The following is a 14007-nucleotide window of genomic DNA, read 5'->3' on the forward strand; positions in this document are numbered from 1 at the left end:
GCGGTAGCGCATAATACAAGTCTTTAACGTCAATTGAGCAGGCTAGGTACCCTTTGTCCAAGTTAGTTTTTAAGAAGTCAATGACTTCTGTCGAGTTTTTTACCAGGAAAGGATCGTCAACATTTAAAATGGCTAGCTTTTCTTGCAAAAAGTGGGCCACAACTTTTTGCCAGGTGCCCCTTTCTGATACTATTACCCTGAGCGGCATTTCAGGTTTGTGGGTTTTTATGCTGAAAAAGACATCCAACGAAAGCTTTTTTGCTTTTGTGATGCTTCGATGCAGTTTGTCTAACTTCATATCTTGGCACAGTTTGCAAGCTGCCCTTTTCACCTTTTCAAGAGAAGTGCTATCTTTCTTTAAGAAAAGCGAACCCATGGCAGCAGACATTTTTGATTCAAACTCTTGCTTTGTCAACACAACGAAAGATCCCTGTTTGTCAGCTACGAGTAATGACAGCGTATTCTCTTTAAGGTGGGCGATACTTTCTTTGACACTAAACTTACTATTCGCAGGCTTGTGGTGCATGAGAATGTCAACTCCGTCTGCAACACACCTGTCCTTTTCCGTGTCGGGGGCTAAGTTCGAAACCTGTCTCACCAATGACAGAAGATCTGGCTTCTTCATCTGGGGTTCCACGGCGAGTTTGGGTCCCAAGTCCAGAACCCGGGAAACACTTTCTGGAAGACGCACATCGTCGATGACTTGAACCGTGGTCGTGGGGCCTGGCCCTTTCTTGGTCAGTAACCCTCTGAGATGTGGCAGTAAGCACTGCCACAGAAAATCCGTCGTCCGGTTCACGATACTGATGTATCGAGTCCACATATTGGTGGCACCCACAGTGTCGAGGACCGAGTGAAGGCTGAGGAACAGATGTTCCCTGACAACGGACGATGGATTTTCTGTGGCAGTGTTTACTGCCACATCTCAGAGGGTTACTGACCAAGAAAGGGCCAGGCCCCACGACCACGGTTCAAGTCATCGGCGATGTGCGTCTTCCAGAAAGTGTTTCCCGGGTTCTGGACTTGGGACCCAAATTCGCCGTGGAACCCCTGATGAAGAAGCCAGATCTTCTGTCACTGGTGAGACAGGTTTCGAACTTAGCCCCCGACACGGAAAAGGACAGGTGTGTTGCAGACGGAGTTGACATTCTCATGCACCACAAGCCTGCACTACATAGCACTCAATGTCGTTCATAGTCTTTTAACCACGACGGTGGTCTTCTTAGCCTCGTCGACTGCCTCAGTTCTGGAAGGTCCCTTGAAACTGAGGCCCCAAAATTTGACGGCTGGGGTGCATCATTGGAATCGTTTGGCGAGTCACAACAGGAAGATTCTACAGGAGTAGCAGGTCGAGGGCAGGGTACCAGCCGATTCCGATTCCAGGTGCGACCATCACTTAGTTTGTAAGTGTCTTGGCCACATTGGTCAATGATTGTGAACGGGCTTGAGTAACTCACAGCACCCTTAGGCACATGATCTGGCAGCCTGATTCGTACCGGTTGACCTGTTGTTAACGGAGAATGCTTTGCAGCTCGTCGACGGTCGGTGTAGGTCTTACTTGCTTGTTGCTTTTGCTTTACCCTGCTGCGGACGGCCTCCATTGCTGCATGTGGGTCTTGAAAAAACTGTTTACCTGGCGCTCCTACTAGATGCAGTTTAGTTCTGGGATGACGGCCATGCAGGAGAACGGAAGGCTTCACTCCTGTAGTGGCATGCGGCGTGAAACGGTAAACTCCTAGATATTCGATGATGGCTTCCTTGAGAGACCGACGTTCACGCGTGCAGACCTGAACATACTCTTTGAGCACCCAGTTAAATCTTTCCACCTGGCCGTTCGCTTGCGAGTGGTAGACTGCCAAATACGTATGGGTGATGCTGCGTTCCTTGAGAAAGCTGTCGAACTCGCAGGCTGTAAACTGAGGACCATGGTCACTCACTCTCGTCTGGGTATCCTTCCCTGCTAAAAATTCTTTGTAGGAAGGAAATAACTGTTGTAGCAGTCACTCTTGCAGCATAGCAAACCTCTGGCCACTTGCTGAAGTAATCAACGGCCGTAATCGCGAAACGACAATCTGCAGACACGTTCGCAAAAGGACCCACAATATCAATTCCTAGCTTCTGCCATGGTGCCGACGGAAATGCAACTGGCTGCAATGGTGGTGTCACTGGTTTTGCAGACTTGTCAACTGATTGGCATACACCACAAGATGCAATCAACTGTTCTACTTGTTTGCACATAGCAGGACACCAGTATTGCTCACGTAGTCGCTGTTTTGTCCTTGTTATTCCTGGGTGAGACTCGTGGGCTGCGTCAAGTAGCCGTCCTACGAGAGATGAAGGTGCAACGAACTTGTCTCCACGAAGTAGGAGGTCTCCAACGACTGAGAGCTCAGTCCGCACCCTGTAGAATGGAACTGCATCGGCAGGCAACGTCTTCACTGCAGGCCATGTCGAAGTCTCCCACTTCATGACCTGTTGCAGCAGCTGGTCTTGCATTGTTTCAGTGACAAACTCCCCATGGGTAACGCATGGCGAGACCACACAAACGGTCTCCCCAGTCTCTTCCTCCTCCACTTGAACTGGGAGAGGCATCCATGAAAGAGCGTCAGCAACTGTATTCTTGTCACCCTTTTGGAATTCAATTGTGAAGTTGTATGCCAGTAGTCTTGCGCGCCACTTTGCTATTCGGAACGGACGACGACCTACTCCCCTTGTACTTAGGAGTGTAGTCAGAGCCTGGTGGTCGGTGCGCAGAGTGAATGGACGGCCTTAAAGGTAGACTCTCCAGTGTTCGCATGCCCACAAGCATGCAAGGGCTTCCAGTTCCCCAACGGAGTAGTTCTGTTCCTGTGAAGTAAGCTTGCGAGAAGCAAATAAAATCGTTACTAGCTCATCATTTCTCGTCTGTTGCAACACTGCTCCTAGCCCGATGGATGAGGCGTCTGTGGTAACGATAATGTCACCCACAGGGTCAAAAAGCTGTAAACATCTTGTGGACAAGGTACTTTTCAGCTGCTCGAAACAAGCTTGTCTGGTAGGATTCCAAGTGAACGTGGAATTCTTACGTAAGAGCTCGCAAAGAGGCTCAACAAGCACCGCATAGTCAGGTACGAACTTTGCGTAATAGCCAACCATTCCTAAGAATGAGCGCAGTGTACTGATATCCGTTGGTGCTGGTGCAGCCTTGATGGCGTCAATGTTGCTTTGTAGCGGCCGTATACCCTGGTGACTTATCATGTGCCCAAGGAATTCTATTTCTTGAACATTGAAAATGCATTTGTCATTCAGCTTCAATCCAGACTTTGCAATCAAGTGCAACACTTGCTTCAGGTTCTTGAAATGCTCCTCAGGTGTGCTACCAAACACAATCACGTCATCTATGTAGCACAAAGTATTTTTGCACTTCTTCAGGATAGTGACCATCATTTTCTGAAAAGCAGACGGTGCCGATGCAAGGCCAAAGCAGACACGTTTGAATCGGTACAATCCACTATCGGTTATGAAGGTAGTCAATTCTCTACTTTCAGGACTCAGCACGACTTGGTGGTATGCGGCTGCTAAATCGATCTTGGAAAAATACTTTGCACCGTGAAGTTTGTGCAGCAGTTCTTTCGTGTGAGGCAATGGAAATTTGTCAATGACAACCGCTTTGTTCAGTTCGCGTAGGTTGACGCAAATCCTTGTCTTGCCATTTTTCTTTGCCACTACTACGATTGGTGATACCCATTCTGAGGCATCTACCTTTTCTATCACATCATTCTGCTCAAGGCGCTGCAGCTCTTCACGCACCGCGTCTCGCACTGAAAATGGCAAACGGCGTAACTTAGCAGCGACAGGCGTGACCCCTTGTCTTATCTTGACCTTATGAATGAAATTTGCTGCTAGCCCTAACTTTCCATCGAACAAGGTTGAAAATTCGCAGAAAAGTTCAGGATCAAACCCTTGCGGCGTTTGCGCAATGTTAGTGCATTGAAGTGACATACCATTGATGTGCAGCCGCAGGCTTCGATAGCGTCGATGCCGAGGATGTCCGTACCGCCTTTGACGACATAGAAAAGTATCTCGGGGTGCCGACCTTGGAAGAAGACTGGCGCCATGAAACACCCCTCAATGCTTATTCTGCGGCGAGAAAAATCGTACAGTGCCGCTGAGGTCGGCTGCACCGGAGGGCATTCCAACCTTGAATACGTGACGGCCGACAGAATCGAGACAGCAGAGCCTGTGTCCACGAGGAGACGTACGGGGACGTCCTGAACGAGGGCGTCCACATGTATTGCTGCTTTTTTCTGCCGGGCGAGAAGCAACACGTTGAGGTCTGCGGATATATTGCAGGTATCGACCTCTCGGACAGCAAGTGCCCGCTCGTCTGGCATGCCGCTCCGACATACACGCTGGAAATGTCCCCGTTTGCCGCATTTGCTGCATGTTTTATCCTGCGCCTTGCATGTTTTGGAATCTGCGAGATGCTGTGAAGACCCGCAACGAAAACACGCTTTGCGCTGCGATGACAGCATTCGTGCTTCTGTACGGGCTGGCATCTGATGTTTATCCACCTTTTGGATGCTCGCAGCTGATGACTGTAGCTCAAGTGAGTATTTCGTTGCTTCTTCAATGTTGTTCGAGATAGTCAGCACACGTTCAAGCGTAAGCGAAGTTCCTTCCAGAAGTAGGCGTTCCCGAAGAACATGGTTGCTCGTTTTCGCTACAAGCTGGTCACGAATGAAGTCGTCAGTTTGCTCCCCGAAGTTGCAGGTCAATGCCAACTCGCGCAGTGCCGTGACGAATGCTGTTGCGGTCTCCCCAGGCAGTTGGGTGCGCTGTCCGAATCGGTGCCGTTCCACGACAATGTTCGTTTTAGCAGTAAAGTAGGCGTCCAACGTAGTCACAGCTGCATCGTACTCGTCGCTCAGGCCACTTTCTTCTTTTCCCGCTGTATGCGGTAATGCGTAGTACAATCGCTGGCCTTCCACCCCCAAGCAGTGCAACAGCAAAGCTTTACGGCGAGCAGATGAGTGCACGTCGCTCCCCGATGCCAGGAGATAATTCTTGAAAAGGCGGTGCCACTGCGTCCACGGAAGGGTAGGCTTCCCGGGCGTCGGCAGGAACTCGGGCGGTTGGTGCAGGCTCATTGCTTCAGCTTTCGGTCACTTCACCACTCGTCGCCAACTGTGGTATCCACCGCCATGCCCTGCCGAACTACGTCGGAGAGCCGGGGGATCACGAAGTAACTACACCGACCCAGTACCTCAAACAACTCTGTTTATTCTTAGTCCGTGATGGTTAATATACACAGATGTCAGCTGACATGATAAGGCGCGTGCGCGTGCATCTGCGCATGCCTAGGGCTGTCTAGATGATAACGCACATGCTGAATACAACAAGGAGTTTGACCAAAGTTCGTCTGGTCAGGTAACATGAGTAAGAAGATGCGGTCCCTGACCAAGAAACAGAGACGTTTCGGGATAATCCGGTACTGGTTGTTTGATCACACTAAGCAGGCAAGAGCCGTAGTGAGTGACTTGTGGCCTTAGTGTGATCGAAGAACCCGTACGGGTCTTGAAACGTCTCTTTGTTTACACCTTGACTTGGTCCGCATCTTCTTGCTCACAGATGATCCTGCTGGAATATGTCTTTTTTTTTTCCTTTTCTTTTTTGAGCCCCTTAGGCAATAATGCATATTACAGTTTTATGCCTACTCGGCAAATGCACAAAAGAACACAAAATACACGAGTCTTTAGCTTAGCCAGCACTTATTTGGGGCGAGGAGTTCAGGGCAACTGACAAGAAGAAGATGGATTTCGCCTTCCAGTGCACCGATGAGCGACCACTGAATAATAACTTGGGGACATGTTCTAGATAGAACTTTTTGTTGGGCTAGTTGGTACATGCTTACTGAAAAACCAAAAAGACGCATACCATCAAGGAAAAAGTAAGGACCGGACAGAAAGGGCGTCACTCGCAACTAACTTTATTCCCAGAACATCAGCGTCATATATAACCACAGCGTGCACATCGCCTCACAAGCTCGCCAAAAACCCGTGATAACAAGATTAACTAATCGAAAAATGAATCGATGAAACTAAATTCACCCCCACGCAGAGCAACAGATGTGTCACTAACACAGCATTCTTTTTTCTTTCTAATATAGTATGCTTCCATAATTTCACGCGCTAAGACATCGTTACTCTTTCCAAGAACGGACACTGGCAAACCCAGGCTCACACTTGCAGGAACCACAATGCACAGGCAAATGTGCTGAAAGTTTATTTTTCACCGAAAGTTCGTGCTCCCTCATCCTGTCGTTTATGCACCGGCCTGTTTGGCCGATATATACCCTACCGCAACTAAGCGGGATCTCGTACACCACGCCAACCGAGCAGGCGACAAAAGGCCTTGCGTGCCTCTTCCCACACGGGGAGGGCCTCGGTGCAGAAGAAATGCGTGGGCACAGGCTAGCCAACTTGCGGGGCGCCGAGAACACCAAGGGTACCTTGTACCTGTTGGCCACATTCTTAAGGTTGTGAGCAACCTTGTGCACATGTGGCATAACCATGGGCCTTTTTTCCATCGGCTGCCTATTTCTTCTCGATCCCTTCAGTTTCTGAAGCAGGGTTTCCGAGACTGCAACAACGACAAAACCAGGGTAGCCGGCTGAATACAGCCTCGTGACCTGATTATTGAAACTTTCCTGCATTCGATGAGGACAAGATTTGACGTTTTTGACGAGCGGTTGAGGCGATGTGCGCGCGCAGGGTCGCTGTGGTTATATATGACGCTGATGTTCTGGGAATAAAGTTAGTTGCGAGTGACGCCCTTTCTGTCCGGTCCTTACTTTTTCCTTGATGGTACGCGTCTTTTTGGTTTTTCAGTAAACATGTTCTAGGGTTGCTGCTGCCATATTTGTATATATGCAATTTTGTTAGTGCGTCTAAGAGCAGCCATCTTGGGCTCTTAAAGGGCCAGTAAACAGGATCCGACTTTTTTTTTTTTACACCCCCAAACAAGCTCGCGAATTCATACAGTAGACTGCGGCGATCACATTTACTGAATATTACAGCGCTGTGCGCCGCGCAGACCCTCCATTTCGAAAAACAATTCTCGCGCATCTTTCCTTCGCCTGAACTATCCCCCTCGTACGTGCAGTAACGCAAACTTGCCCATGGGCAACTTGACGTACCAGAGGCCTCGTCAATTGGTCTATGGTCTAAACCAGGTCTCAACAAGTTAACGTCTGTTCCTGTTCCCACCCACCGCTACGAAACTGCACCTTGTTTCTTGGCCCTGCGGCGATGCAGTTTCGGCCACGCAGCTGTCGTGCATATATTCTTCACACTTTATCTCTGATAGCACCTGCACGCACTTCGCCTTCAACATGAACAACATGTGGAGGAAGCATTGTCGGCTGCAAATCGAGCGGAGGGAGGGGGAATAGCTTGGACGGGTCGCGCTTGCTTGGTTTTCCCATTGTATGCGCAGCAAGCAGGGTTCTCCACGCTTTTCTCTCGCGCCCCTTCGTTGTCTTGGTAAGCAAGCACACATTCCTGCTGCATTGTGAACCGTCACAAAGGTTTAGAAACACCGAAAAGGGCCTAAAACTGCCCGTCAAGTTTCGGAGCACATGCGACAATGACGTCAATTGCCGACGTCGTGTCACGTTGCCGAAGTGGGCGGAGTCACGACGACGGGCTACGCTTTCCCCTCCCTGTGGTGGAGAAGGGTGGTGAGGCCGCGCGAAAATTTGAAACCAGCTGAAACGCATCTTCTAACCTCTGTAATTTCCTTATTAGAGCACATACTCGCAAAATCATTGCGGCAGCATGTTCGCATAGCAAAAGTGCGCACATTTCTGTTCATTAAAATTTTTCAACCTAGGGGTTGTTTGCTGGCCCTTTGACGTTGCTGTTTTGTATATGCAATGACAAAATGAATCAAGTAAGCTCATGCACAGCTGGTCACCTCACGAAAAGAGGAGGGCAGAAGCTATGACTCTCACCGAGTGCCAAGGCGTCGTGTGCGCAAGCCGAGGAAAACGGAACGGATGAGCTTTCCAAAGGAAGCGGCATTGACGGGTTCCAGCTTGTGTTCCCCGCAGTGCCGCAGGTAGTGGTTGTAAAGTGTGCTCCGTGGCAACGACACCCCCTCCGCAGTCTCGTAGTTGTCGATCAACCACTGCACCTGCACACATCAATAGTCTCAGCAAAACGCTAGGACAGAACCACAAGCTCGCAGTGCAGAATTGTACGCAGGTATTTAAGTAAATTCTGATGGCGTGCAATGGCAAGAGCATTATTTGTCACTTAGGGTATCCGTGCGCTGTCACCAAGTTTAGTGTTGCAGCAAACTGTTGATGAGTACAGAGCGACTAGTGTAACATATCCAAGTGTAATGTGGCTAGGTCACAACAATGTGCAACGAAAAATAGGCCACAACAATACCACTCAGCTCAGTCTTCTTTGAAGAGCTCCCACTAAAATGGTATTTCACATCACTTGCAAAAACTGCAGAATCATTGGTTCTTGTCCCTTGCGACCAGCTGTATAATGATAGGTTGCTTCACTGTGTTCGCTCCACTTTTCATGTTGCCAGAGACTTGGTCTGTGAACGTTGTTTTGCTGCCGCAGCCTGCTTTGCATGTTTTGCTATGATGCCATGGTGTCACTTTGTTGAAAGCAAAGACGCAAGCAATTCATCTTCGGACGATGAAAACTTCATAGCCCCAACAGTGGTCCCACTTCTATCACTACAATACACCGTCAAGTGAATCGCCCGTCAGGCAAATCACAACCAAGTGCGCGGTCTCTGCGATATTCATTACTGTTGCCTGTTGCAATGGCGGTGCAGCCTTTAGCATGCTTGGCTACACAACGGTAGAACAGGCCATGGGAGCAAAGGTGCAATTTCTCACCCTGGTAAGTTAGATGAACACAACTTCATTTGTGTCCTGTTTTTCTATCACTGCTTTCTGATGACAGTGAAGAAGCACCATGAGCAAAGTAATTCCATCACACTCAGGGACTTCACAACGAAGCAAGGGGCACTTGAAGTTCCTGGCATCGCACAGGCCCCTTCAATGTGGATGTTTCATCCCTTCGGAACTAAATAAGCGAGGAGTATGCCAAAACTAGGGGTGTGCGAATATTCGAAATTTCGAATATTTTTCTAATAGTGTTTGCTATTCGATTCGATTTGCACTGGAATTTTACTATTTGAACTATTCAAACTTCCCAAAAACAAGTACAGTCAACGTCCGATTGAAAGTGACCCCTTCAGAGTTTCAATATGTTTCACGTCATTAACACTCGTATTGCGGCAAAGCTGCCTTTCAAGCTCCGTTACGGTCGAACTTTGCCAAGACACAGTCAACGTCCGATTGAAAGTGGTCCCTAGATTTTCAATATGCTTCACCTCACCACACCCCCGTATTGCGGCAAAGCTGCCTTTCAAGCTCCGTTACGGTTGAACTTTATAAAGACGGTCAACGTCATATGCTTCACCTCATCACACCCACGTATTGCGGCAAAGCTGCCTTTCAAGCTCCGCTACGGTCGCAAATGTATTAGCTCAAGAAAACGCTGGTTCCAACATAGAGATGAAAGCTGTGGCAGAATTGGGGGCTCAATTGATGCTACTTTGGGCCGGAAGTCCGAAAAATCAGACGCCGAACCTTTTCAGCATCCAAAATTTCTGATGTTCTTATATATCGACGTCTACAAGGCAGATTTGGAACTCCAGACTTGAAGGGAGCACACCCTTGTTAGCCACGTCAGTTGGGCTTCCACAGAAGTTGAGAGAATAGGAGAGGCTGAGGAAATAGCATCTTTGCCCATCACGTGTAAAGTGTTGTCGGCAAAACTTTGGTGGCACCAAATCATGTACATAAATAGAATTCGGCCTCTACATTGCCTCATTCTTGATAAGGCAACTATGAAACACCACCCCGCCAGTGCTTCATCGACCTAGCGAAAAGAAACACTTTCATGCTGCTATCTCATAACAATATGCTTACGAATTTGTCTGCAACTTTTTTTGTGCCATTTCGCTTCGAAGTATTCGAAAAATATTCTAGAAATATTCGAGAAATACTAGAAAAATATTCGATTCGATTCGCACTCACACTTCAATATCCGAATTCGCTTCGCACCCAAAATTTTGCTATTTGCACAGCTCTAGCCAAAACAGATCAAACTTTATTGTAACAATGCAGAGATGTCTGCTTTTGTGTGTTTGAGACATACCTGCGTCCCGTAACTGTTTGGTTATGTGAGAGGTAGTGTACAAAGGTGTCTACCTGTTAAACGGCACATGTTAGGTAAAAGCCTTGTTGCCTTGTTTATGCGAGCACCGAGAGATGGGGCCAGCGATCTCCTCAAGCAATCAAGCAACGGTTGTTCTTCTTGGCTACTTTCTTACACAATATGCAATAGTCATGACAAACTAATAAAACAAAGGAACAAACAAATTAATCAAAATGCATGCACAGCTCCACTAAACAAGTGACTAGCAAAGCCAGTGAGCCAGTGAGCAAACCCAGCACCTCCACCAGATGTCACGGGGTCATGACGTGGACGCAGGCCGCATTCGGCTTGTCCAAGATGAAACTCTTTATTGGGAAGAACTTGTGGCCGGGAAACGGAAAGTCAAACTACAAGCAATACACACTGTGCACTGATAGCAGCAAACAGAGTGTCGGCCATCGAAAAACTGCTCGGCGGTAAGGTGCGTCGGCGTTTATACATGCGCCATTGAACATTCCAGCCTTATTGCTGGTGGCCACGTTAGGTCCAGAATAGACTCAGCTGTTCACGTTTCCACGCTCAACCTTAACAGATAATCCTAAAATAATCTGGAACGTTCCCAGACATTCTGGCGCGGCTTGCGCAAGGCAGTAGTAGTAACAAGTGTAAGGGGGCAGTAACATAAAACACTAGGGGTGTGCGAATATTAGAAAATATCGAATAACAAATTCAATAGCGTTCTATTTGATTCGGTGCTCGAATCAGATAGTAAATACTCGAAATATCGAATATTTTTCGAATATACTTGTCAAATAGTAAGCACCGATGAAAGAACCTCAGAGGAACGAAACATTGGAACGTTTCGTTTTAAGGCGGACCGTTTCATGTTTTAATCATAGAATTACCAAGATGCATGCAGCCAAAGGTTTTACGGTACTATCGACGCTAGATTGATTACAGGATGAAGGCGTTTTTGCTCGAAACTCCAGTGTCACCAATGTGGCAGTCATCAATCCACTATTCTCACCATCACATTCGTGACGATGCTGACTCATGAATTTGTTTAATATTTATATATGAGTTTTACTCAAAACCTGCACACAAAGTGTCACATTGAATACTGTAGTCACTTCTGTATTTCTACCTGCAGGTTGAAATACATAAGTGACTACTGTGGGAATGCGACAGTCACAGCTTTGCGCTTATTAAATCGCGGAAGCGAGGACATGCCAACATGCTGCTCGATGCAACTCAAAAAGTGTCAGCCACTTGCTGTGGCAGCTCTTAATTCACTTTCGTGACGTCACAGCACAACAGCAAGGGTGCCAACATGAACTACAACCACGCCATACACGTAGCTGCACACATAACACCCCTACCCCCTTCAGATAGAACATTATTAACAATCCGCTAATGCTAAAACATAACATCTCAATTTCCGTGGAACGTTGCCAACTCGCTGTGAACGACGCAAGCACAGCTGCACGAGTGTGGAAGATGGCTCCCTCGACTCCATGACCGGTTCCTGAACTTCCTTGGTCAACGCTGGTTGATGTGCAGACGCATCACCATGAAGCCCAACTTCTGCAGGTTGCTGTTCGACAACTTCTTGATTTTCAGAATTTCCGTGGCTCTACCCATTGGTTGCAGAGAGCTCTGCAGGATCACTCTCTAGTTGCCATTCTGGCACCGCCGGTTCCGGTGTTGTGGTAGCTGCGTGGCTCTCGATGCAGAAGCTGGTCCACATGGCGTGAAGCACTTGGCTGTCTGGTAACACGACCTCATATGACACTGGCCCGACGGCTCTCAAGGTAACTGCAGCAGTCCATGACATACCCTGACTTTAGTTGCAAGTGAAGACAAGATCTTTTGGCTGGAACGTCCGTGGGATGGGCACGGAGGGTGCTGTCAGCCGGGAAGACCAGACTGGAGCTCTGTCTAGGTGCAGCCGGTGCAGCACAGTTGACAAATTCACAATCGAAAGGACCATCAACAGTTCGGCCGGTGAACGACCTGTGGTCGTGTGTGGGGTTTTGTGCTGCTGTAGCAGGAAATCGGCCAGTCTCCTTTGCCAGTTTCTGCAGATGATTTGAGACAAGGCTTCCTTCGTCATCCGCAACCATTCTCTCAGCCTGAACATCCATGGCAGGGTAGAAAGGTGCCAATGTAACCAGATGGATCGGATTTGCATTCAGGAAACTCTTTAATTCAGGGGGTGCAAACTGTGCCCCGTTACCTGGGACAACCACGTCCAGCAGTGCATGCGTTGCAAACAGCCTCCGCAGGACGCCAACCATGGCGACTGATGTCATCGATGACACCCTAATGACCTTGAGCCATTGGAATACAAACCAACCACCACCGGGAAGGTCTGACCTTGAAGGGGCCTGGTGAAATTAATATGCAGCTGCGACCATGGCGCCCGGGTGGTTTCCCAATGGTGGACCGGTCCTCGGGGCACCTCTGGCCGCGTCTCCTGGCACGCCTCACATCGGCGAACCCATTCTTCTATGGCAGCATCCATTTCACGCCGCCACACATAGCTCCGAGCTAATTTCTTCATCGTGACGATGCCTGGGTGTCCTGCATACAGAGCTTTAAGTACACAGAAGCATAACATTTTAGGCACCACCACCCTTTTGCCCTACAGCAAGGAGCCCTTGGGAACTGACAGGTCATGCTGACGTGAAATGAATGACGCGAATTCGGTGCTCACACGGTCCCTTGGCCAGCCCTTCCCCGTCCAGTTCAGCACATGGGAAAGGATGCGATCTTTCAAAGCACAGGTGGCTATGTCTGCAGCACGGAGCAAGGCTCTGGAATCGTGTTCAATAACACAACTACCTCTGCCGGCTCAGGATCATCCTGGTGCGGTTGCGGCAGAGGCAGCCTGCTGAGGCCCTTCTCGTGGACCAGCTGCTGCCCCCACCGGTGGATTAGAGTATACTGCCAGCCATTGAAAAAAGGACCAACGCAGCATTCGTGGCAACAACATTTGTGGCCTCTGGTTGTCAAGAATGAACAACCCGAGCAGTGCTAAAGCACTGGCCTACAGTTTGTGCGAATCTCAAATGGGTGGTCATACATACAATCGTGGAACTTCTTCACACCTGCCACAATAGCAAGTGCCTCCCCGTCGATCTGGGCATAGTTCCTCTCGACGGGAAACAAAGTTCGTGAATAAAAGGCGACCGGAGCTTCGGTTGCGTCTGGCAATGGGTGGCTGAGCACGGCTCCAATACCGTACTGGACAATCAGTGAAAATCTTCAAACATATTCTCCTCTAAACCGAGAGTTTGTGTTATGCAGTCGCACAAGTATTTATGCATGAAATTTGGGGTACTATGTTTTTATACACTCACCTGTGCAGGATGCAATGTTTTTCAGTTTTTTTTATAGTAATTCAATTGAGCTTACAGATACTGCAATTATCCTAGTTAGGGTGGCTAGAATGGGGAGGTGTGACCACCTTGGTGCCGCCACCATTGCCTAGCGAGGCCCCGATGCACGTTCTTGCCACTGGGGGGAAATTCGGCGCATCAGTCGGGGGCGCCGTGGGTATCTGCAGTTCGTGAGCAAGTGTTGCTTGTGTCTTGTAGGTCACGGAGCAGTGCAAGTTTGCTCTCGTGGTCAGTGTACTGCGGCCTGCTTTTCTTGCATTTCCTGATTCTTTAAAGCAGGTGGGGTGAGCGCGCGGATGTCGTCATTCCCTGAACACTTTGAAGAATGCCACCGAGGGAAAAAAACGCAAAGGTGGTGTTTTGTGCCAGGT

At 48.7% G+C, this 14007-nt stretch overlaps 1 protein-coding gene across 4 annotated transcripts in view; it reads right to left on the minus strand.

Annotated features, from left to right (window-relative positions):
* Positions 1-14007, minus strand: part of LOC119404002 (DNA-binding protein RFX2) — a 478787-nt gene that overhangs the window by 216859 nt on the left and 247921 nt on the right. For all 4 annotated transcript variants that reach the window (XM_037670630.2, XM_037670633.2, XM_037670631.2 and 1 more), the window contains one exon: positions 7994-8175. In XM_037670630.2, the coding sequence (XP_037526558.1) occupies positions 7994-8175 (182 nt within the window). The remainder of the gene's footprint in view (positions 1-7993; positions 8176-14007) is intronic.

This window comes from Rhipicephalus sanguineus, chromosome 9, assembly GCF_013339695.2.
Source record: "Rhipicephalus sanguineus isolate Rsan-2018 chromosome 9, BIME_Rsan_1.4, whole genome shotgun sequence".
NCBI lineage: Eukaryota > Metazoa > Arthropoda > Arachnida > Ixodida > Ixodidae > Rhipicephalus > Rhipicephalus sanguineus.